The sequence below is a fragment of the Urocitellus parryii genome, chromosome 7, assembly GCF_045843805.1.
Source record: "Urocitellus parryii isolate mUroPar1 chromosome 7, mUroPar1.hap1, whole genome shotgun sequence".
NCBI lineage: Eukaryota > Metazoa > Chordata > Mammalia > Rodentia > Sciuridae > Urocitellus > Urocitellus parryii.
The window spans coordinates 74421039-74446949 of NC_135537.1; the positions used below are offsets into that span (position 1 = coordinate 74421039).

The 25911-nt window shown below is 39.8% G+C and overlaps 1 protein-coding gene across 1 annotated transcript in view; it reads right to left on the reverse strand.

Annotated features, from left to right (window-relative positions):
- Positions 1-633: 633 nt before the first annotated feature.
- The window catches only part of Rp1 (RP1 axonemal microtubule associated), a 163758-nt gene continuing 138480 nt past the window's right edge, over positions 634-25911 (reverse strand). The window contains exons 19-22 of the mRNA XM_077801313.1: positions 23270-23402; positions 21557-21708; positions 18372-18526; positions 634-703 (exon numbers count right to left, since the gene is read on the reverse strand). Coding sequence (XP_077657439.1) covers positions 634-703; positions 18372-18526; positions 21557-21708; positions 23270-23402 — 510 coding nt within the window. The remainder of the gene's footprint in view (positions 704-18371; positions 18527-21556; positions 21709-23269; positions 23403-25911) is intronic.

Below are 25911 nucleotides of genomic sequence, written 5' to 3' on the forward strand. Positions count from 1 at the left end.
TTAATAGAAATTAATCATTTAGAAAATGATTATTTTTCCCTATATATTTAAATTATTGAAGGGATACATCAAGCAAAAACACATTTGGAGCTGACGTTGTTCATGTTAGTTCTTTTATATAAATCAAATTATGATCTAATGCTTATTCTTTCATTCATTTAAAGTATTTTTTAATCTATAGTTTAAATTCAATAAGAATGTACCATAAAAATATGCAAGGCAGGTAATCTAGAAACAGAAATAGATTAAAAGATGAAAAGTGACAACAACATTTACCATTTGCTTCCTCTTGTATTTTAGGTTGATGATTTATTTGCATTTCTGCAAAAATAAAAGTGAAGTGCAGTTAATAATAGATCTGTCTGATGACATTATAAGTGGGGGAAAAACAGGAAGTGTGAGTTTAACTCTTTAAACAGTGGCAAATCCTTAAGTTGACTTTTAACAAAGAATAAGGCATATAACATTGTTAAGACATATTTTTACATGTATTTTCACTGCAAGGAATACTCTATAAATCTTACACAAAAGGTAAACTACAGAAGGGGATATGCTAGGGGCATCTGGCAAATCATCTTCCATGATGTCCAGATGTACAAAGTCATCTTGTACTTTCTTCTACTGTTGGTGTGATTAATCCTCACCTTGACGATAAAGTTCAATTTCTGAATGAATTATGCCCTGAGACATGAAGGGAAGCCATCTGAAGAAAAAGGGGGGAAAAAAGAGAAGAAAACAGAAAGTAAGTTTTATCTTGTTGATTTTTACAATAAGCTTGATTTTGCATTACTTGTTCAAGTGGAAGGTAGCTACAACAATAGCTTTTTTATCCAATGTTTTTACGTACTCATCATTGTGCCAAGAATGATATCATGAATGTGGCTTGAAGCATAAAATATAACCTATCCAGGTTTACCATCCGCAATCACCAGCATGTAAACCATCGGGGCTGCAGCAGAGCATGCAGAGGACCAAGTCAGAACAGGACCAGGATGGGTTTAAGATCTTCAGCCTGATCCCTGGGCCAGCCTAGAAAGTATGGACTGACCATTGATTTGAGGGCAACTTGTCATAGAAAAAATAAATTTCAACGTTTTAGTCTTTCCTCTATGGAAGTCTTTATCTTGATTTCACATGACTTCCTCTAAAATTTCTTCCTCGGTGTCTGCAAAAATAATCATATTACCTTAAGACCTGGTGAAAATATCACCACCTCAGAAAATGTACTTAGGGTAATAGCTCATACTGGTAACTTGCACCTAGGTCAGCCAAACTTCTGTGTTAGAAGTGCTCTGTTGCAGAAATAGTCAAGACTGGACTCAAAAACCAGCTTTCTTATCTTTCCCTTGTTATTTTTTTCCAGGTGCTGGGAATTCAACCCAGCCAGGGTCTTGTGCATGGTAGGTAAGCACTCTACCACTGAGCTACATCCCCAACCCCTTTTACTTTCTAATTTTACTCTGAGGCAGGGTCTCCATAAATTTCTCAGGATGGCCTTGAAATTACGATCCTCTCACCTCAGCCTCCCAAGTAGCTTAGGATCACAGGCATGTGCCACTGTGCCCCGCTGTGATAGTAACCTCCTAAAGCTTATTTTGGTTGACTAAATTACTTGTCTCATAAAAATATAGTGAAGCATAAATTAAAATTCATGCACAAGTGTTCTGCATGCTATTAAATAGTACATAAACATCATTATCATATCACAAAACCCTGTTATTGCTATCCTATATTCAAACATACTTCCATTCTTTCCATCATTCATCTATCTGCCCATTTGATAAATTCCTACCAAGTACCTTCTGTGTGACAGACACTTTGCTATGGGCTGGGCTACAAGAACAACAACGGAGGTAAGGAATCTGACCTGGGGGAGCTTCCAAGATCAAGGAAGGGAACTGACATGTAAAGATAAAAATGCAGTGAACTGCAGTGAGTGTTGTTAGGGTTTGGATGTGAGATGATGGAGGAAGGTTCAGAGGAGAAATGATTCAGTTGTAAGAGTCTTAACCCAATCAGTGAATTAATCTCCTGATAGGGATTAATCAAACTGAAGTGGTAGGGTGTGGCTGGAGGAGTTGGGAATTGGGGTGTAGCTTTGGGGTATACATTTGTTTGTATCTGACAAGTGAAGACTCTCTCTCTCTCTCTCTCTCTCTCTCTCTCTCTCTCTCTCTCTCTCTCTCTCCTTCCTGATCAAAACATGAGCTGCTTCCCTCTGCCACACTCTTCTGCCATGATGTTCTGCCTCACCCGGAGCCCCAAGAAATGGAGTCGGCCTGCTGTGGACTAAGACCTCTGAAACTGTGAGCCCTCAAATAAACATTTTCTTCCTCTACAATTGTGCTGGTCAGGTCATTTAGTCACAGTGGTGAAAAGGCTGACTGAATCAGTGGTAGAAGAAATAACAGCAGTGTAGGCGCACAAAAGGAGACTAGCCAGTTCTGAATGGCAGGAATGGGAACGTGCAGAGGAATGAGGAACAAAAATAGTTCAACAAAGAGGTGATACTTGAGCTGAAGGTGGCAATTAGAGTCCAGAAAGAGCACAACCGAGGGAGAGCAGTGTTGGCAGAGGTACAGGGATAGCATGGGATCCCATGCAGCTGAAGCACAGGAAGCTACTGGACAAGCTAGGACATGGGGTGAGTGTGCAGAGGAGTAGGGTGGCAGTGCGCTGCTTACTTATGGGAGATACCTGAGAATGTCGAGGAACTAAGAGGCAGAGCTGTGGGGGCCACTCTACCATACTGGCCTTGAAATCCCAGATGATGGTCAGATGTGGGGGAGAAGGTCCATTGGGAGCTCATGCAGTCCCACCCAGTCATCAAGGTCACTCAACTCTGCAGTTTTCAAAGGCTACAAGAGATCTCATTTTCTCCTGACCACCGCAGATCATTGTGTGCCTTCTCTTCCTTCTCTGGGATCTAATGACACACACAACTTATTTTATACATGGAGTTAGCCCTTAATTCTGCAATCTTGTTTACTAATTGGTTTTGATCAATGCATCCCATCTTTCCAGCTAAAATGTCTCTGAATGAATCAGAATAAAGGAAGTTGGCTTTATGCTTAAGAACTAGGCTCCGGATTTAACGTGCAGTCAGACTACCTAACTTCAGAACCTATTAGTTGTACCATCTTAACCCATGTTCTTGATCTCTCTCAGCCTCAGTTTCCTAATTTATAACTTATAGATAATAATACCTACACAATAGGAATACAGAACTAAATATATATAAATTTATTATGGTTTCTGATACGTAATAAATGTTCAGTTACTACTATTTCCTCATTGCAAAACATGGTACTTGGACATAATTGGCATCATAGCAAATATATTTGAAGTAACTTTCAGTCAACCAACAATGATTCCTCCTTTTTCAGATGTGTTGTAGAGATACAGGCCTTGGGTAGTAATGTTTGGCCACTGGACCGGCCTCTTCTCCTAGTTGGCTGGAGCAGGAAGGGACACCTCACCCAGGCTTAGTCAATCAGATGTTCTCCCTTAATATTGTGAACTAAAAGGTAGAGAAACAACATGGAATCTCCACAGTGTTGCTGAGGAAAACTGGTACTGTGCAACCCAAAGTCAGTCACAGAGATATGGGTGAGAAGAACCTTCCAGAAGAAACTGGTCTACAGAAAGAAGGATGAAGATTTTTTGATGAAGAGACAGCTCAACAATCTAGAGGATATGTGATTCTTTGATGTCTTCCTGGTCTGTCATGTCCAGTTTTATTTTTTTTCCAGTTTTATTTCCTATTTCCATAAGAGTCACTTTTAAATTTCTCCTTCCTAAAATAGGCTGTAGTGAATTTGTCATCTTATAATCAAACCAGAGTTTATAAACTAATTGAAATTTTCAAAAAAAAAATCATATAATCTTGACCTGTCTTGGATGTAGTTCCTTCCTGAAAAGTCTATTCTATAATTTTTCTTTTTTTCAGAAGATACTAGACAAAGCAATTCCATGACACTGAAAGCTCCAGAGATAGTAGAATACTAGCCTATTAAAAATAATTCTCTCTAGATTACTCTAGTCTGAGATTTTTTAAAATCTTAAAGTCATCAAACTATTTTTCTTAATTTCCTTTGGTGACCATGATTTCTATTTTTAAAAAGTAGTTTAATATTGCCATTATATCTTTACTGCTAAACTATTTTAAATGAAGAGACTAGGATGCATTTTATTTGCTCTAAGGGAGAGTATTCACAGCATATGCCTATGTTCTTCCATATACATGTTTTCACATACCTGCCCAGGCATGTGTCCAAGCCCATCCTTTCAAAATGTAATTTCTACACCTAATGTCCTGAAAGAAACCAGAAAAAAAAAAGCAATAGGAAACTAGCCAAGGTTCGCAGTTAAAGACTGATGACTGTGTTGTTTCTGCATTAGGAAAAGAACATTCCTCCAAGACCCCAGCAGATGGGAGCATTAGAGCAGTGTGGCTTGAGAGGAATAACAGTGATATGGAAAGAAGAGGGGAAAAGCCAGGAGAAGCTAGCTTGTCCCAGAACAACATATATATTATGCAACCATCAGCAAAAGAATGCCTCAAATCCCCAGATCACCGGGGGTTCCCTGTCAATGTCCTACCCAGAAATCACAAAAAAACTTTCTAAGTCTTTTGAGATTCACAGTAGACAAGCCAAAGAATGTGCTTGAGTGGTCCTGCCCTAACCCATATGGGAAGGGGCTTGGAAAGGCAAGGGCTGATACAGGTTAGACATCAGAATTGCCTGAGATACATTCTAGATAGGGCAACCACTCACCCACCTTGAAAATGGTGGAAGAAATTTTGCTTGAAAGTTCTATGTCTCCACCCCCACCCTGAAAAAAAACGAGCAGGACTCATCCCTGCACCTCATTCTGTCAGTTTCCCACCATCACTCCTTGTCATTTTCGCACCAAGGAATGGCTCAGACTGACAAAGAAGAGCACAGAAATCTGCAGCAGCACAAATACATGCTCAGAATAGCAAGAAATGATTAATAGTGGCCTCTTTCAGGAAAAAAAATCAGTAAAGTTAAATGATTGCTCACTGTCTCATGATAATTTTTATTCTGTTCTCCCCATAGAAATAGTATTTCAGATTTTCCCGTACTTGATCGAAATTTCTACATGCCCTTTTATCTGTATTATTCACCATTTCCCCCTATTTCCCAGAAAAGGAAAATGTAACCTTTTGTACATAGGTTAATTATTTTTAATGAGGCATCTGAGGAGGTTATAGAGGGAACTCATGTAAAGACTAGGTGACCTCTAACTTTTTCTCCAACTTGAGATTCCATTTTACTTATCCTTCTTTCCTTCCTTCCCTCTTTCTTTTCTTCTATTCTTCTTTCCTTTTCCTTTCTTCCTTCCCCCATTTTTCTGTAAATATTGGTCAAAAACCTTCTTGGTACAAGAAACATACTGGACAATTAAAAAGACAATATATGAGACCTGACCCTTAAGAAGGACATAAGACAAACTTGTTTAAAACCACAATAGATGACATTATATGGTAAGTATTGCATAGATGTCTAATTCAAGCCTTGGGAGATTTTAAAGAGAATAAAGATGAACAGAAAAAAGTTTCATAGAATGGAGAAGAGGTTTGACTTGGGCCTTGAAGAATAAAGATTTCAATAAGCAGAGGAAAAAATAAAACGAGCTAAGTCACATGACCTAAGATAGGACCAATGTCCTGGGAGTAAGTAAGTAAAAGTCACTCTTAACTCGAGAGATTTGAAAAAGAAGACTGGAAAGCTCAATGGCCAAGGCGTGGCAGTATAATTCATTTTGAACTTGTCACTATAAACTAACACCTTCACGAGAACTGGCCGACTGAAGCAAAAGAAAGGGTGCTGTCCCTGATTGTATTTCTGTCTTTCTACACAAATAATATACTCAGTTCTAATCTGCATGGGACTTAGTTTATGACCTCATCAGTGATTTACTGATTTAACACATACTTTCTGAGCATTCACTATGTTCTATATTTGTCCTGTAGACAATGAAGGTTTTTGATTTCAACCTCCTAAGCTCATGGGTCTCCATGTGTAATATCTCCGGAATAAACACCAGAGTTGGCACAAGACAATTAAGCAAGAAAAGATGCTTCATGACTAACGTCGGAGTAGTGGAGGGGCAAGACCAGCCTTGCAGAAGTTCAAGATTTCCTCCATCAAGATGTGGCCCCAAAGGTACTTGAGGCTTTAGTAATGGAGCAGTAGAAAATGTGACATTCCCTGACAGACAGCTAGGGTGGGATGTCACTGTCGTTTGCTTGAAAATCAACACCACTGGATTTTTTAAATGCCTGTGCAATTCAAAGAATAATTCTCTGGCTCTTTGTTATCATTAACATTTAAAATGGGAAGTAAATGATCATTTTGTTTATATGTGTCTTAGATTAAGACATACATAAGACCTTTTAGATATCATGTCCTCATTCCAAATACACCCTCTCCTGTGCTTTCTCTTAGGACTTTGACTGTCCTGGTTAGTACATGCCCCTTGGTTCAATTATTACACATGTAAGTTTAACCTATTTATTCCAAGATCGATGGAATAGTTCTGTAGGGATCAAAAGTAAAAATATAAAACACAGGCATGAGGAGAAGTCTACTGAAAGTTGGAGATGTGGGGTAGACAGAAACACACACACACACATAATTCAGTAGAGCAAGCACTGAGTTATGGTCACGTGCCTCATGAAAGATGCACAAGGAAGCAACTTTTCCAACCTGAAGCTTCGGCATACACTTGTTGGCAGAAGTGATATAGCTCTTGTCAATTCACCAGGACATACGGCACCAAGTGCCCAAAGAACTCCAGGAACCAGGAAGGTTAGGGTTAGGTAAGCTCAGGTAGGAGAGCACCAGCTGAGAACTACTGAAGGCCAAGAACAGAGAAGAGCCCTGTCATCCAGGCCCTGGCATGGCCAAGGTCTGCTCTGTGGTCAAGGCTGGCGTCAGCAGTGATGGTTCTCAGAGAGTGGAGCCCTAGGGGTACAAAGAAGGCCTCTTGGCCTCCCCTGCCCGAGGCCTATCTCGTTTACCCACCAGGACCTAGTTATTTTAGAAGACTCTGTGGCCCTGAAGTTGGCCCGTCACCTCCCATCAATCCAGGATGGACTGGTAGTTGGTTATATCCATAGTCAAAACCTCTTAAGTCTTTTTTTCTTCTACATCACTCTACCCAAGGGAAATGATCTCAAACTTTCTTTTTTTTAAAAAAAAAAAAGTACAGAATTCTGAATAAAAATGAGGCACGAACATTTTAAAGGTGTTAGTTGAAATATCAACTCTAAGGAACACTGTGCAGCATCTTGTCCTCCTTCCTTAGGGGAACATGCCTCAGGTCACTTTACTTATCCTGCCATGATTTCCTTTTGAAAAGACATAGCGGGTCATGCTGTTCTGCCTGATGTCAGGATAGCTTCTTTTAAAAAAAAAAAATCAGTTATTTGCATTAACTTTTCAATTCCTGCATCTATAAATTCTCCTTATATTTAGAATTGCCCCAGGGAGGGCGTTTACTTCAAATAACTTGTTCTTGTGAGCTCAGTCAATGCCATCTCCAATCAGGAGTCATGAAGGGTGACACTGACAGACTGAGGGCACTTCTTGTCTTCAGGCTAAAGAGTTTGGCTATAACTGCTTATGTGTCTAGTCCCTCCTAGGTTCAGTGGGCTAACAAATAAATATCATACATCACATTGTTTCTGTGAAAAGATACTTATTTTTAATAATTTGATCATTTAAGTCAAGGCTCACACATATACACACAAAGACACGACTAGAACAAGTTGGTAACACAGAAAACCTAACGATCCCTAATATAATGTTAAGAAACTTTGCAGTGCATGGTACATTATGAGAGCCACTCAAATAGTGTAATGGATTAAACAGTGCCCTCCCAAATTCATGTCAACCCAGAACCTCAGAATGTGACCTTATTTGGAAGTAGAGTCTTTGCAGATGTCACATTAAGCTGAGGTCACACTGAAGTAAAGTGGGCTTAGTTCAAAAACAAGCATCCTTCTGAGAAGACACCCAGATACACCAAGGGAAGACAACTAGGAGACTACAGAGAAGATACTGGAATGACGCAGTCCCAAGCCACAGACAGCCACCAGAAGGTAGGAGAGGCACAGAGGGACTGTTTCCCAGAGCCTTCAGGGACAGCAGGGCTCTGCTGACACCTGGATTTCCAACTACCAGTCTCAGGAACTGTGATAGGATAAATTTCTGTCATTTAAAAGCTCTAAGTTGCAGGATACAGTGAGCATGCATCCGTAATCCCAATGGCTCAGGAGGCTGAGGCAGGAGAATGGCTAGTTCAAAGCCAGTCTCAGTAATTCAGTGAGAGCCTGAGTAACTTAGTGAGACCTTATCTCAAAATAAAATATAAAAAGCGTTGGGGATGTGACTCAGTGGGTTAAGCATCCATGGGTTTAATTTCTGGTACTGGGGGGGGGGAAGAAAGCACCAAGTTTGTGGTCATTTGTTTCAGCATCCAAAAGGAATAATGAATAAGAATATTCGAAACAATTTATCAAGTCTCTTGAACGTTGACCTTATTTGAATACAAATTTTTCATGCTGCAAACCTCAAATGGCCCAGGCTTCTGTTGCAGAAATTCACTGGTTATACTCTGATCTATGTTAAAGGTACAAAAAGCAGAAAAATAGTATCTTTAGGTATAGAAGTAAAAATAAAATCATACGGGTGTGGGTGTTCAGTGGAAGAGGGAAAAGGTGATACCAAGGCTAGTGAGAAGCACTCTCCTCATTGGTCAGTTCTGTATTTCACCTAAGCATTTTTCCTCAATAGTTCATAAAACAAATGAGCACACAGTGGTCTTTCACCTTAATTCAGGTGTGCTGTAAATTTTTTGCTCTTTGAGAAAGTTCTAAGGAGCAAGACCAACATTTATTTTCTTTTCTTTTCTGTATTGTGTGGATTTCTGCCTCCTACACCCCAGAACAAAATTACTCACATGTGCCCATCCAAGCTCCCCTACCAGGACTGCCCAGGGCAGCTCCTGTGTGCAGCCAAAGGTCTTTTCCAACTCCGTCTGCCTTAGAGGACATTATATTTGACCTTTCACATGCAGGCTCCAAGAGCTCAGAAACCACTGTAATTGGCCTCAGAGTATTTTTCTGTCATAGAAAGGAAACTATTGTGCCCTTTTCAGCTCCTGGATCCACACTCTTGTGCCTCTTTAAAAGAATTATGGAATCAGGGTCTGCCCCATCTCTTTACAGCTACAGAATAAAAAATCATGATTTTTAGCAACTGTCATCTTCATCAGGGTATTGTATGAATGAGTATTGGCTACCACTTTTTTTTAGGACCTACTATGCATAGGGCCTCAAATAGCAGCATTTGATACATCAAGATGGTCCATAGCTATTATATTTTTGTTGTTAATTTCATATATTCTCTAAAGAAATTTTTTTCAGATACAATCCAATGGCCCTAATTAAGCTATCACCATGTCTTCTCCTTCCAGAGGAGGCCACGTTGGCATCACAAATTAGAAGTAAAGATGCATGAAGGGATGGGTGGAGGCAATGGAGTCGCAGTTGGTAGGGCTACAGAGATGCATGGAATGTGCGTGCATGCACGCACGGTGGTGTGAATACAGCTAAAAGATCCCCAGGAGATTTCATATTTAAGAGACATCAGCTGAATCGGTATGACCAAGTATGTCAGAACATAAGGAGAAAGCCCTTGGTGGAGCACTCTCTAGCTCTTTGATGTGGCAACTAAGCTACATGTGCCACCCAGCCCAGGAGATACCCACAGCCCTGCAGGTGGCAACAGGCTAGGAAGAGATGCTCAGGGTTCTCTTCAGTGCTGCATGTCCTTGTCAGATGGGAAGGCCTGGGCTATGCTAAGCTCTGAGTAACCACTGGGAGATGAGAAAGAAACTTTCTGGTTGTGCCTCTCATGCTAGATGCCAAATCTGAATGGGACCTTAAAGGATAGACTGGGTTCTGACAAGGATAGGAGTTTAAGGTGGGGGTGCTCCTACATAGAGAAGCAAAGTAGAACTAACAAATGAGACAGGTGGTCTCATTTGCCTGAGATCTGGCAAGAGGACAGTTATGAAAATGAATTGGAAGGGAGAAAATGGAGTCAGAGGATATAAAACCTTCACTGGAAAGATCATGCTGTTGGTTTTGTTTCATTTTGTTTTGCTTTGCTTTGCTTTTTTGGTAGAGATAGATGGCTGAAGACTTCTAAACAGAGGAGGGATGGAATTTCAGCTTTAAGGATGATATTTTGCCCACATATTTTTTTTCTTAAAAAGTTTTAGGGTAAAACTATCCAAGAAGATTCAAAGCAAAGAAAATCAGGTAAAGTCAGAATGATGCTACATGTATTGTGGTAGAATCATCTCAGAAGTGCTAGGCAGGAAGGACTCAAGAGTCAGGAGATTACTGTGATAATCTAGCATTGACAAAACAAGAACACCAGTCAGGGCAGAAGCAATAAGAGAAAAGGGGTGAACTAACAGGCCCTCTGGAAAAGGAATTGATTGAACTTAATGACTAAAGGGACAAAGAAGGAGGAAGGCCTACTGTGGGTCTCAGGGCTGCTGTTCATCTAGAGTCATCTTCAATCTCCTGGTGTCTGCCGTTTTGAGTGGTGTGGCTTTAGTATTTTTAGTTGAATCATCTCACTCTTTTTAATACTTTTTGCTTAGCACTTAAAGTTACAATTGTCTTGGCATCTCCAAATCCATACCCTTGGATTTTCTAATTGCCTGGTTTACCTGTCTTTGTTTTGTTTTGGTTTTGGCCTTATTTCCCATTGATTATCTGTTTGGAAAAAAAATGGGTGTAGGGCAGGGGCTGGGGTTATGGTTCAGTGGTAGAGCGCTCACCTACCACAGGCAAGGCCCTGGGTTCGATCCTCAGCACTACATAAAAATAAATTAATTAATTAAAGATATTGTGTCCAACTACAACTAAAAATAAATATTAAAAAATGGGTTTGTAGGGCAGCTCACAACACTGAATATTCAAAATTTCAAAGTGGATCCCCGTTTCTTACCCCCATGCCCACAATAGATGGCATTTTATTTTTTATTTTTTTTTTTATTGGTCGTTCATAACATTACATAGTTCTTAATACATCATATTACACGGTTTGATTCAAGTGGATTATGAACTCCCGCTTTTACCCCGTATACAAATTGCTGTATCACATCAGTTACCCTTCCATTGATTGACATATTGCCTTTCTAGTGTCTGATGTATTCTGCTGTCTGTCCTATTGTCTACTATCCCCCCTCCCCTCCCCTCCCCTCCCCTTTTCTCTCTCTACCCCTTCTACTGTAAATCATTTCTTCCATTTGTATTCTCTTGACTTACCCCTCCTTTCCTCTTATATGACATTTTGTATAACCCTGAGGATCGCCTTCCATTTCCATGCAATTTCCCTTCTCACTCCCTTTCCCTCCCACCTCTCATCCCTGTTTACTGTAAATATTCTTCTCAAGCTCTTCGTCCCTACCCTGTCCTTGTTTACACCCCTTATATCAAAGGAGTCATTTGGTATTTGTTTTTTAAAGATTGACTAGCTTCACTTAGCATAATCTGCTCTAATGCCATCCATTTCCCTCCAAATTCTATGATTTTGTCATTTTTTAATGCAGAGTAATACTCCATAGGGTATAAATGCCACATTTTTTTATCCATTCATCTATTGAAGGGCATCTAGGCTGGTTCCACAGTCTTGCTATCGTGAATTGAGCTGCTATGAACATCGATGTAGCAGTGTCCCTGTAGCATGCTCTTGTTAGGGCTTTAGGGAATAGACCGAGAAGGGGAATAACTGGGTCAAATGGTGGTTCCATTCCCAGCTTTCCGAGAAATCTCCATACTGCTTTCCAAATTGGCTGCACCAATTTGCAGTCCCACCAGCAATGAACAAGAGTGCCCTTTTCCCCGCATCGTCTAGCACTTATTGTTGTTTGACTTCCTAATGGCTGCCAGTCTTACTGGAGTGAGATGGTATCTTAGGGTAGTTTTGATTTGCATTTCTCTGACTGCTAGCGATGGTGAGCATTTTTTCATGTACTTGTTGATTGATTGTATGTCCTCCTCTGAGAAGTGTCTGTTCAGGTCCTTGGCCCATTTATTGATTGGGTTATTTGTTATCTTATTGTCTAATTTTTTGAGTTCTTTGTATATTCTGGTTATTAGGGCTCTATCTGAAGTGTGTGGAGTAAAGATTTGTTCCCAGGATGTAGGCTCCCTGTTTATCTCTCTTATTGTTTCTTTTGCTGAGAAAAAACTTTTTAGTTTGAGTAAGTCCCATTTGTTGATTCTATTTGTGAACTCTAGCGCTATGGGTGTCCTATTGAGGAATTTGGAGCCCGATCCCACAGCGTGTAGATCATAACCAACTTTTTCTTCTATCAGATGCCGTGTCTCTGATTTAATATCAAGCTCCTTGATCCATTTTGAGTTAACTTTTGTGCACGGCGAGAGATAGGGATTCAGATTCATTTTGGTGCAAATGGATTTCCAGTTTTCCCAGCACCATTTGTTGAAGATGCTATCCTTCCTCCATTGCATGCTTTTAGCCCCTTTATCAAATATAAGATAGTTGTAGTTTTGTGGATTGGTTACTGTGTCCTCTATTCTGTACCATTGGTCCACCCGCCTGTTTTGGTACCAGTACCATGCTGTTTTTGTTACTATTGCTCTGTAGTATAGTTTGAAGTCTGGTATCGCTATACCGCCTGATTCACACTTCCTGCTTAGTATTGTTTTTGCTATTCTGGGTCTTTTATTATTCCATATGAATTTCATGATTCTTTTATCTATTTCTACAAGATATGCTATTGGGATTTTGATTGGCATTGCATTGAACTTATAGAGAACTTTTGGTAATATCGCCATTTTGATGATGTTAGTTCTGCCTATCCATGAGCAGGGTATGTTTTTCCATCTTCTAAGGTCTTCTTCTATGTCTTTCTTTAGGGTTCTGTAATTTTCATTGTATAAATCTTTCACCTCTTTTGTTAGGTTGATTCCCAAGTATTTTATTTTTTGGGGGGATATTGTGAATGGAGTAGTTGTCCTCATTTCCATTTCAGAGGATTTGTCGCTGATATACAGGAATGCCTTTGATTTATGCATGTTGATCTTATATCCTGCCACTTTGCTGAATTCATTTATTAGCTCTAATAGCTTCTTTGTAGACCCTTTTGGGTCTGCTAGGTATAGAATCATATCATCTGCAAATAGTGATAATTTAAGTTCTCCTTTTCCTATTTTTATGCCTTTAATTTCTTTTGACTGTCTAATTGCTCTGGCCAGTGTTTCGAGGACTATGTTGAACAGAAGTGGTGAGAGAGGGCATCCCTGTCTTGTACCAGATCTTAGAGGGAATGCCTTCAATTTTTCTCCATTCAGAATGATGCTGGCCTGTGGCTTATCATAGATTGCTTTTACAATGTTGAGGTATGATCCTGTTATCCCTAATTTTTCTAGCGTTTTGAACATAAAGGGATGCTGTACTTTGTCGAATGCTTTTTCTGCATCTATTGAGATGATCATATAGTTCTTATTTTTAAGTCTATTGATGTGGTGAATAACATTTATTGATTTCCATATATTAAACCAGCCTTGCATCCCAGGGATGAATCCTACTTGATCATGATGTATAATTTTTTTGATATGTATTTGAATCCGATTCGCCAGAATTTTATTGAGGATTTTTGCGTCAAGGTTCATTAGAGATATTGGTCTGTAGTTTTCTTTCTTTGATGTGTCTTTGTCTGGTTTCGGAATCAGGGTGATGTTGGCCTCGTAGAATGAATTTGGAAGTTCTCCCTCTTTTTCTATTTCCTGAAATAGCTTGAAAAGTATTGGTGTTAGTTCCTCTTTAAAGGTTTTGTAAAACTCTGCTGTATACCCATCCGGTCCTGGGCTTTTCTTAGTTGGTAGTCTTTTGATGGTTTCTTCTATTTCCTCTATTGTTATTGGTCTGTTTAGGTTGTCTATATCCTCCTGGCTCAATCTGGGCAGATCATAGGACTCAAGGAATTTATCTATGCCTTCACTATCTTCTATTTTATTGGAGTATAAGGATTCAAAGTAATTTCTGATTATCTTCTGTATTTCTGTAGTGTCTGTTGTGATATTGCCTTTTTCATCCCGTATGCTAGTAATTTGGGTTCTCTCTCTTCTTCTCTTCGTTAGCATGGCTAAGGGTCTGTCAATTTTATTTATTTTTTCAAAGAACCAGCTTTTAGTTTTGTCAATTTTTTCAATTGTTTCTTTTGTTTCAATTTCATTAATTTCAGCTCTGATTTTAATTATTTCTTGCCTTCTACTTCTTTTGCTGTTGTTTTGCTCTTCTTTTTCTAGGATTTTGAGATGAAGTATGAGATCATTTATTTGTTGGTTTTTTCTTTTTTTGAGGAATGAACTCCAAGCAATGAATTTTCCTCTTAGAACTGCTTTCAATGTGTCCCAAAGATTCCGATATGTTGTGTCTGTGTTTTCATTTAACTCTAGGAATTTTTTAATTTCCTCCTTGATGTCTTCTAATACCCATTGATCACTCAGCAACCTATTGTTCATTCTCCAGGTGATGCTTGCTTTTTCCTTTCTTCTTTTATCATTGATTTTCAGTTTCATTCCATTATGATCAGACAAGATGCATGGTATTATCTCTACCTCTTTGTATTGTCTAAGAGTTGCCCTGTGACATAGTATATGGTCTATTTTTGAGAAGGTTCCATGTGCTGCTGAGAAAAAAGTGTAGCTACTTGATGTTGGGTGGTATAGTCTATATATGTCAATTAAGTCTAGGTTGTTAATTGTGTTATTGAGTTCTATAGTTTCCTTATTTAACTTTTGTTTGGAAGATCTGTCCAGTGGTGAGAGAGGTGTGTTGAAGTCTCCCATGATTATTGTATGTTGGTCTATTAGACTCTTGAACTTGAGAAGAGTTTGCTTGATGAACACAGCTGTACCATTATTTGGGGCATATATATTTATGATTGTTATGTCTTGTTGGTGTATGGTTCCCTTGAGCAGTATGAAGTGTCCTTCTTTATCCCTTTTGATTAGCTTTGGCTTGAAATCTATTTTATTAGATATGAGTATGGACACTCCTGCTTGTTTCCACGGTCCATATGAGTGATATGATTTTTCCCAACCTTTCACCTTCAGTCTATGTATATCTTTTCCTATCAAATGCGTCTCCTGTAGACAGCATATTGTTGGGTCTTGTTTTTTGATCCATTCTACTAGCCTGTGTCTCTTAATTGGTGAGTTTAAGCCATTAACATTTAGGGTTATTATTGAGATATGGTTTGTTCTTCTATCCATATTTGTTTATTGATGTTACTAAACCTGATTTGTTATCCTCTTTGACTACTTTCCCCCCTTTACTGTCCTACCTCCCATTGTTGGTTTTCAATGTTATTTTCCATTTCCTCTTCCTGTAATGTTTTGCCAAGGATTTTTTGAAGAGATGGTTTTCTAGCTGCGAATTCTTTTAACTTTTCTTTATCGTGGAAGGTTTTAATTTCATCTTCTAACCTGAAGCTTAATTTCGCCGGATACACGATTCTTGGTTGGAGCCCATTGTCTTTCAGTGTTTGAAATATGTTATTCCAGGATCTTCTAGCTTTCAGAGTCTGTGTTGAGAGATCAGCTGTTATCCTGATTGGTTTACCCCTAAATGTAATCTGCTTTCTTTCTCTTGCAGCTTTTAAAATTCTCTCCTTATTCTGTATGTTGGACATCTTCATTATAATGTGTCTAGGTGTGGATCTCTTATGATTTTGCACATTCGGCGTCCTGTAGGCTTCTAGGATTTGGGATTCTGTCTCAATCTTCAATTCTGGGAAGTTTTCTCGTATTATTTCACTGAATAGACTGTTTATTCCTTTGGAATGGAGCTCTGTGCCTTCCTGTATCCCATTGACTCTTAAATTTGGTCTTTTGATATTGTCCCATAATTCTTGGATGTTCTGCTCATGGTTTCTTAGCAGACTTGCTGAGCTGTCTATGTTCTTTTCCAGTTGAAATACTTTGTCTTCATTGTCTGATGTTCTCTCTTCTAAGTGATCTACTCTGCTGGTAGTATTCTCAATTGAGTTTTTAAGTTGGTTTATTGTTTCCTGCATTTCTAGAATTTCAATTTGTTTGTTTTTTATTACCTCTATCTCCCTGTGAAATTGATCTTTTACTTCCTGGATTTGTTTGTCAATGTGATCTTTCATTGTCTGATTTTGCTGTCTCATGTCTTCCTTGAGACTCCAGATCATCTGAAGCATATATATCCTGAACTCTTTATCTGATATTCCATCTGTTGCAGCTATTACCTCTTCTAAAGTTGAGTTGACCTGCATTGCTTGTGGTCCTTTCTTTCCTTGTCTTTTCATACTGCTCACGTTTCTTTCTGCTTGGTGCAACTGTTGTGTTTTGAAATTTACCCCCTATTTATTTATGTTGCTCTTGTATACTTGAAAAGTCTCCCTTGCAGGTGCGGGCGGCGGCTGTGCCCCTACTCCAATTGGGGTGACGTGTCTACCACGCTGGCGGCTCTCTGGGCCTGTTCCGGGAGTGGAAGGCGGCTCTGCTCTGTCCCTATTCCAATTGGGGTGTCGTGACTACAATGCTGGCAGGTCGCTGGGCCTGTTCCGGGCGTGGGCGGTGGGCTTGGCTGGCGGGATTCCACCTAATGGCAGTCCCTAACCTCCCTGCTTGCTAATTAATGGCTTCTCTGAGGCGCCACGCCTTCTGTAGCTGCGGGGCAGGCCGCGCGAATCAGTTGGCCTGGATCTCCGGGGTCCTGCTGCTGGCTGTTTTGATGTTGCAAGCTGTTGGAGAGTGGTGGTGTATCCTTCAGCTTTCCCGGATGGTGGCCGCTGACTGCCTCGGTGGAGTGTCCGCTGTGGGGGATGGGACTGTACCGCTTCCTTCCCCTTCTGAGATCCCGTGCTCGGCCCAAGGGTCCGTTTGGGCTTGGCTGGTGGGATTCCACCTAATGGCCTTCCCTAACCTCCCTGCTTGCTAATTAATGGCTTCACTGAGGCGCCACGCCTTCTGTAGCCGCAGGGCAGGCCACGCGAATCAGTTGGCCTGGATCTCCGGGGCCCTGCTGCAGGCTGTTGGGATCCCTGGCACTCTATCACTTTGATTTTTTCTGCTTGCCCCTCCCCCAGCGCTGGCTAGCCAGGTTTCCTTTTGGCTGCTACTGGGAGGAGGGGTTGGAGGTCAGGTGTCTCTAGTTTCCCCCTAGTCTGTATGGAGGCTCAGCTTGATACTCCCTCTCCCTGCAAGCCTAGGAGAGATTTTATGCGAATTCCCGCTGTCTGGGGGGTGAGCTGAATGACACCGACCTGTTTTGATGTTGCACTCTGAAGGAGAGTGGCGGTGTATCCTTCAGCTTTCCCGGATGGTGGCCGCTGACTGCCTGGGTGGAGTGTCCGCTGTGGGGGATGGGACTGTACCGCTTCCTTCCCCTTCTGAGATCCCGTGCTCAGCCCAAGGGTCCGTGTGTGCTTGGCTATTGGGATTCCACCTAATGGCCTTCCCTAACCTCCCTGCTTGCTAATTAATGGCTTCACTGAGGCGCCACGCCTTCCTAGATGGCATTTTAGTGTAAAAATCTGATCATGCTCAATCCCTTTCTTGAAGCTGAGGCTGGTCCTATTCCCTGATGACCAAGAGCTCAAGCAAACATAAATGCCAAAGCTGGGAGTTTTCTTGGAATGGCAGGATTCAGCAGAGATCTGAAGGGCAAGGCTTCTCCTGAGAAAATAAAGGTCATTTCCTTAAGCATGGAGATGTTGAATTTCTGATGAGCAGAAGAGGACCTGTGGCTCAGGCCTAATGGCAACAGGGCCAGGTTAGAAATGAAGGGAGTTGCTTCTATGACTTACCCTTATGGGGCCTCAGGAAAGCACAACTTGCCTAGATCTGAATCCCCGTCTTCTACCTACTGTGTTCTAAAAGTTCTTCTGTCTAAAATGTTCCACCCTGTAGCACTAAATTTTGGTAATGTAAAGAAACCAACATTTAAACAGATATTCTCATTATTTATGCAATGATTTCCAATATTAAACTTTGGAAATTATTATGACATATAACATTCTGACACTAAGTAATTACAAGATAAGACTTCGTCACAATGCTTTGCAAAAGACCATTTACTTAGGCAATTTGTGCTATATAATGTGCAATGCTGAGTAAAAGACAAAAATCCATGAAACCACAACCTCACACACACACAAACAAGCATGCACACACACACACACACACACACACACACACACACACACCCCACATACCCACACTCCTCTGAAGTGCCATAGGTCTAGACCCATATTACCTCTCACAGATGAAGATGGACTCAGATGCTGTACTGGGCTCTCTGACTATGACCTTGTCACAGTACCAGTACTGGGATTTGTCACTAGCCTCACAGTGCAACAGCACCTTCTGCAGCTTTCCGAGCGACACTGCTTCAACTTGAAATTTATCAATCTGGTGGAAGAGACAGAAAACCCCATGGAAATAACTAGAGTCCTGCAAATGACAAATACCAGCAATCATTATAGCCCAAGGCTGCCAGAAGCAGCTTTAAAAGAGATAATGTTACTACTGTTAGCATCAAAAAAGGGCAATAAAGGAAGAAAAATAAGCAAATTACTTTTTTATCTATTAAAAATATTTTTTGGCTGTGTTTCTTTTTTCTCTTGCAGTTTTATTTTCTCCATTATAGCATCGGCCAGTGTAAAAAAAAAAAAAACCTAACACCAAAGCTTCCAGTCTATGGCTTTTTTCTCATTTCCACTCCTCCCCCTGAGAAGCGGTTCATTGGGTGGTCAGGCTGGTGACATGTGACCTAATGTGAACGTTTGCTTTCCAGAATGATGAGCTACTTTGAGGCAGGTGGACAATTTTCTCTTTCTTACTCTCTTTTCTCCCATTCTTTAATAAATCCCTCTCCTGTACCTTCCTCTATAAATAAAAATAGGGTTTGTTGTAAAGAGAATTCTGTAATCTTCCTTTCTAAATAGAATTGATGTGTCATGTCAAAAATTCACTGACATTTCCAGAGAAATGCAGGACCTCAAGAAAATGCTTTGCTGATTGGAATAAAAAAAGAACTTCATACATAAATTCCTCCTATATTGTTATTGAGAATAACCGTCCTAAAATTATCTGAGAAAAGGTGGTGAATCTCATTAAATCTGTAGACTGTTAGCCACTATGACCCTGTTTTGTGGTAAAAAATGCAAATCCAGTATTGTTTGTGTTGCCTACAGGAGAGGGGTTGCCCCAGCATTGTTACCAAGTTAAATTTCACTTTGGTCATTTCAGATATGCTACCTGGGTCTCAAATTGTTGGTTGGTTATTATTGGTGGAAATCTGCCCTGGTTTGAACCAGACAAAAATCATTACTTGTTCAATGGTGATGTTTCTGTAAACCAGCTGAGACTTTGGGGTACCTCTTCCTGGATGTGGCTTGATAACCTGATTTTCACTATCCCTCATTCCTAGTGTGCCTTCACAAGGGGACATTTTTTGACACACATCACCTGTTGTAGCAGAGGCAGGTGATGTCCCTTCCCACATCCTCTGGTATCATCCCTAGGTACATCTGTTTGCTTTGGTAGCCAGTTTGCGATTACTGACCACTCAGTCTCCTGGGTCTCCTGCTCATGTGTTTGAGGGCTTCACATGGTGACCATTCTGAGGAATGTGCCTGGGGTTCCTCTGATGGTCTCAAGCATGAAGCCCCACGGTGGGCAGCCCACTGGTGTCTCTATGTTGGCCTCTCTCCCTTTTCTGCGCCACCATCAGATGTGCCACCATCTGATCCCTACAGATTCAGAGGGATCACTTCCCAGATAAACTACCTGCATCCAAGCCTGTGTCTCCTGGTTTGCTTTGGGGAAAACTCAAACTACAACATCTTTCTTGCATTTTAAACCAACCCCAGGTTGGAGGACAGGATTAAATAGGGTCTGTGATGCATGTTGCTGCCTTTGTTTACATCACTGGACATCATGTAGAGAAAATGACAACAACCAGTCCAATCCGGGGCTTCTGATGTGAGTTGTGGCTGGGATGGCACAAATCTAATGATAAGACACCAAGATTGTTACCATGGTTTCTTGACTACAGGCCTCTTGAAACCATTTGGCAACGCCATTACATTCCATGAATTGAGGGGAAAAAAAAATTTAAATGTAAAATCGAAAATGAACCAGGGAAGAAAAAGCAGTTTTGTATTTCTGATTCCAAACTTCAAAACTGATAACATTAAACCCAGACTTTATGCCCTGATGGCCACTATACCCCCTACCCATTTTAATTTCAGTCCATCATATACCCTACCAACTCTGTTAAATGCTATACACAATAATGCCCTGAAGATCAATCATGAAGATGACTTGTAACATCTTAGCAACTTCACATGATTAGGAGCTGCCACCAAGTACTACATTCTGGCCAGCCAGCTAGCTACCAGCCAGGAGTGGGAGCCAGCACAATTTATCACCAAGTGGGAGGGTGAGGAGTCTGCAGCTAACGCCAAACTCGAGGTGTCTTTCAGGGGATAATGTCACTAATCATTTAGAATAATATTAATAACATCACAGTATCTAGAATTTTGTTTCTGTTCTAAATTAGTTCAGGTGTGATAAAAATTAGGTATAATTTTGTTTTTGTCTCATTCAAAGCAGAACTAGCTTTCCTATTCATTTCAGGGAAAGCTTTTGTGTAATCTACAACAACAAATAAAAGGCAGAGGTGAGCTTGAAGATCTTTGATGTTTCACAATACTTCATAAACTACAACAAAAGTCTGAGAGACAGCAATCTTGAGCTGGTGTAAGGAATCTTCCTTCTTAAAAATACATACAAACTGAACCTTTGGAATAACTACTTAATTTCAAATCTCCAAGTACTATCCTCTTTCCATATGCAACAAGTAACATTAAAAATTAGGTTAATAGATTTCCCATTGTTATTTCTCAAATGTCTAATATTTAGAAAGAATTATGTTTGTATAAAAAGAACAAAAGAGAATAATGAGGAATTGAAGGCTTTTGAATGTCAATAAAATATAGTTGGCTCCATTCAAGATTTCTTAAAGAAAGTCCATAGTGTTAGTATATGAAATATAAAATACATAAAATATCCTATAATCGTCCTTCTATGGTCTGACCTTTTAGAATAATGCTTGGTAGCTCTCAGTCCTGAGAAAGCATGTTTCCTTGATATCTTTTCAACTCGTTTTGTTCTTTTTCTTTCACTATCACTCACTAACTTTTAATGTCTTTTTCTTTGTTCCATTATTTATTATAGCTTTAGAATATCCCGTTTTTCTTTCAAGAACAATTTATAAAACACAGCAACCTTAGGAAGACAGGTCAGGAAACTTGTGTTAAGGTGTCTCCAAACTAAAATTTGAAAAGTGACCAACACCTTTTAGATTTTAAATCACACGTGGCCAGCAACAGAAAGGATGCCAAGAACCTGGAGGAGCCCTTTACACAGACTTACCTGTCCTCTTTGGAATCTTACTGGCATGTTGGATTTGCGCAGCAGCCGAAGGCCAGAGTCTCCCCTCTCCCCATAGAGACAGAGGGAGACCTCAGATTCTGTTTTGTCTTGTTTCAACTGCCCAGTGTAGACATCAACATGGTACCTCACCACTGGCCAAGCAGCAAGGAAGAGAAAACAGGAGGAAAACTATTAACTCAGAATTCATACGAACAAAACCCAGATTCATGTGTTCTCAGGATATTGTTAAAAAAAATAAAAACTAAAAAACTATATGATAAACCTCCTAATTTGGACATTTTGTATTTATCAAGAGACTTTGCCCTTAGATTTTCTCCTCTGCATTTTTTTATTGGTGCATTACAGTTGTATGTAATGGGGGAATTTGTGGTTACATCTTAATATATGCAACAATATAACAATATAATTTGATCAACAGCCCTCTTGTCCTCTCACCCCTGGTTTATTTCCTCTCTTCTACTGATCTCCCTTTGCTTTTCATGAAATCACCCACACACACACACACTTTATTTTCCTTTTCCTGTTCTGGCTTTCACATCTGACAGAAATATATGACCTTGACTTTCTGAGTTTGGCTTATTTCACTTAACATAATATTCTCAAGTTCCATCCATTTTTCCTGCAAATGACAATTTCATTTTTCTTTATGGCTGAATAAAACTCTATTGTGCATATATACCACATTTCCTTTATCCATTCATCTATTGGTAGATACCTAGGCTGGTTGTAAAGTTTGGTTATTGTAAATTGTGCTCCTATGAACATGGGTTATGCAGGTATCACTATAGTATGAGGACTTTAATTCTTTAAGATAAATGTCCAGGATTGGTATAGATGGGTCATATGGTGGTTCCATGTCTAGACTTTTGAGAAACCTCCATATTGATTTGCATAGTGGTTATACTAATTTACAATCTCACCAACAGTGTGAAAGTGTTCCTTTTTCTCTACATCCTCCCCAGCATTTATTATTGCTTGTATTCTCATGACTGTCATTCTGACTGGTGTGAGATGAAATCTCAGTTTAGTTTTGATTTGTATTTCCCCATTTGCTGAGAATACTGAGCATTTTTTTTTCATATATTGGTTGGCCATTTGTATTTCTCCTTTTGAGAAGTGTCTGTTTAATTCATTTATCCATTTATTAATTATTGACCCTTGAATTTTATCTTCAGCTTCAAATGGGTATTTTCACATCATGAACAAGTAAATGCTCAGAGTGTTTACAAGTTTTTCAAAAGCAAAAATAAAATATAATTTAAAAGGCTCTTCTTCCATGTATGACATAGGAGGACATTTTATGCTTCATATTTTAAAATTGAGGCTGAAGATGTTATTGTATATGATGCTTAAAGTTTACAATGATGTAAAGTTTAATGTGGAAATAAACAACAGTGAGGTGATGGCAGGAGGTGACCAGCTGGTCCCAGGCAAAGCCAGGACATTTCTTATCTTCCATTGACTAAGCCTCTGTGACTGTGGATGTACCATAAGAACCATTGTGAGATGTGCTTAATTCCATATCCACTACTGACTTATGTTGAAACACTGAAAAAGTCACTTCTCAGTGGGTAAAACAACTCTTTAAGAAGTAGGAAAAATATTCTGCAAATAAATAGGTCAGAAGTAAATTCAAGAAGCTATAAAGCAATTTAAATATGTAATGCATGCTACTGAAGATTATGAACACACATGGAAAAATGGGTTGTCCATCTCTGATTACGGGAAGCTCACAGACAATGTCCCCATCCACTTGGATCCCAGAGAGCAACACGTCGGCTACAAAATCTAGCATCTTCTTGCTCCTCATGTGCTTCATGGTTACCTGAGATTAGAAGAAACAATGATCAAATTGCAAGGCTTCCAACCTCTCATAGAACTCAGAATTCAAAATGCACCCCAAGGATTGCACGATTAGACTGTGCACTCTGGTGGTCGTGGTGGTGGTGGCTAGTGGTTGTGGGTTACTAGGTCAATATTATTTCCCAAGGCTTATGCAAGTGATTTTTTTAAAATCACATTTCAACTATCACCAAATAGACTGGTACAATTCTTTAAGTTTATAGATAAGAAAATAAAGGCTTGAAAATATGGAATGGACTATGTCTTATTTGAAGGTGTCAATTTTGCCTGTGGCAGTGACCAAACAAGTAATCTATGGGAGGAATTCCAGAGGAGGTTTCTGATCCTTGTAAGCACACTTATATACCTGTAGGCTGGGGGTGAGCCCTCAGCTGCTGCGTCACAGGACTTGCACTTCTCCCCAGTGCGCACTGGGTGCCTCCTTAGGGCTTGCTCCCTTGGGGGCTATTTTATACAAGTTCCTTTTCTCTTTGTCTTCTCCTCCCCATCTCAGCACATCAGCAGAGGATTTGCTTGCCTTCTCTCCTATCACAGTGGATGACATGTTCTCCTTTTAAGATATTCATTAATACTCTAAATAGCCACGTGTCCCTCTTCCATTTCCTCTGCGTTCCTTGCACCTGGTAGTGCAGATGCCACCATTTCTCAGGGGCTTATTCTTAGATTCCACTGCCATTTCGCACTGCTGGCCACTCTCACTCTTTTCCAACCCCAGCTTTAGGCTCTTTCAAGAGAGCTTATTCTAAATTAAAAATCTGATCGTTTTGTACATTGCTCATAACTTTTTCAATAGTTGCAGGTAAAATATAAAATTCAAAATCCCAATACAGTGAGCAGCTTACAACTGGGTCCTCATCTTCCTAGACACTTCCTTCTCTTATCCTCTACTCTGGTTCTAGTGAACTGCTCGTGGTTCTGCAACCCGGATGCATATCTTCTCATCAGGGTTTTCATACATACTGCTTTCTTTACTCAGAACAGCATTCTTCTGACTCTACCTGGATGAGTTGACCCATCCTTCATGACAGAGCTTAGATGTGTCCTTTTCTGAGAAGTCTTTTATGATCCCTAGTCTGGCCAGGCAACCCTCCTTTTGGATCCCTGGCAGCCTATCCATTCATGACGTCACACCCTTTTTGGACTTGAGGGAAAGGACCAAGTCCTTCTTATGTTGGTCATTCCTCAAGCTCTCGCAAGTCAGTCCTTGGTTTTCTTGTTGAATGAAGATTGAGTAGCTCAATGAAATGGGTATTTAACAATACAAATAATAAGACTAATTCATACAAATCATTACAAATCCTGCTTGCATCTTTACTTGCTCCAGGGAAGAGATCCTGAAAAGAACAGTTTTCCAACATATAATAACCATCTCACAAAGTGGTAGAGAATAGATGATATTATATGTAAGAAGTGTGGAAAACTTTATATAAACTGTATAAATTCTTCATATTAACATGAGCCAGATTTATGTGTTTTTACATGGATAAATATAAAAGAGGTTAATATAATACATTCTACTGAACTTGCAAATGTCCACTAGGTTGTATCACACTTTAAGAAAATTAGATGGAAAAATTCAAGACACCAGGTGAAAGGGAGCAGTCATAAGGATCCATATGCTTTTGGGTCCCAATCAGATACAATGCTCCAATTCCATTATTTTTAGCCTTCAGTCTAATCATAATCAACTTCTGTTGTTCCAATAGTCCTAAGACACAGAGCCTGGGTCATCGACTTTGAAACTAGAGAGGCTGGTGGTGAGGGAATGAAAGAAGAGTGTCCCCATCCTATACTTGAAGTTCTGTCTTTAGTCCCCTTGTTGCTAAGGTTTTAGCAATCAGAGAGGGTGTCTAATCCAATTTATTTCCCTTCCTTGAGTCAATGAGTTTATTACTTTGCTCTATTTAGAGCAAAAAGAGATGTTCTCCCCTAAAGCTAAATAGATGAACCTAACCCTGAGGAGCCAGAAAACGGAATTCCTAAACAAAAAGAACTAACCAAAGACGCAGGGCAGCACCTTGTCCTGCTATGTGTGTGTGGCAGATGACTCTGAGAGGGGGAATACAAGACCCTCAGCCTCATCACACCGACGTTTCTTATGCAGATACACAGAGCACGGCACAGGTATAGTTGGAAGTTTAAGAGAAATGCTCTCTACCATTAGGGGGATTTTATAGATTGTCTGTGAGGTACAGATTCAAAATATTTAAAATATAATGTGAAACGTACAAAAAAGAAGTATATTAATTAATTCACACTAAGTTGTGAATAGATTCTAAATAATGTAGCAATCAGGATAGAAGAATTTCAGATGGGTCACATTGTTTCATCATGATGATAAACAGGGGTCATACACAGATGAATGAGAGTCTTTTAGATTCTGTACTTGAAGCTTTCTCCATGACATACAAGGCTCTTACAAGTTTACTTTTCCTAAAACCCCATTATGTTCTTCCACCACATTAAACCCT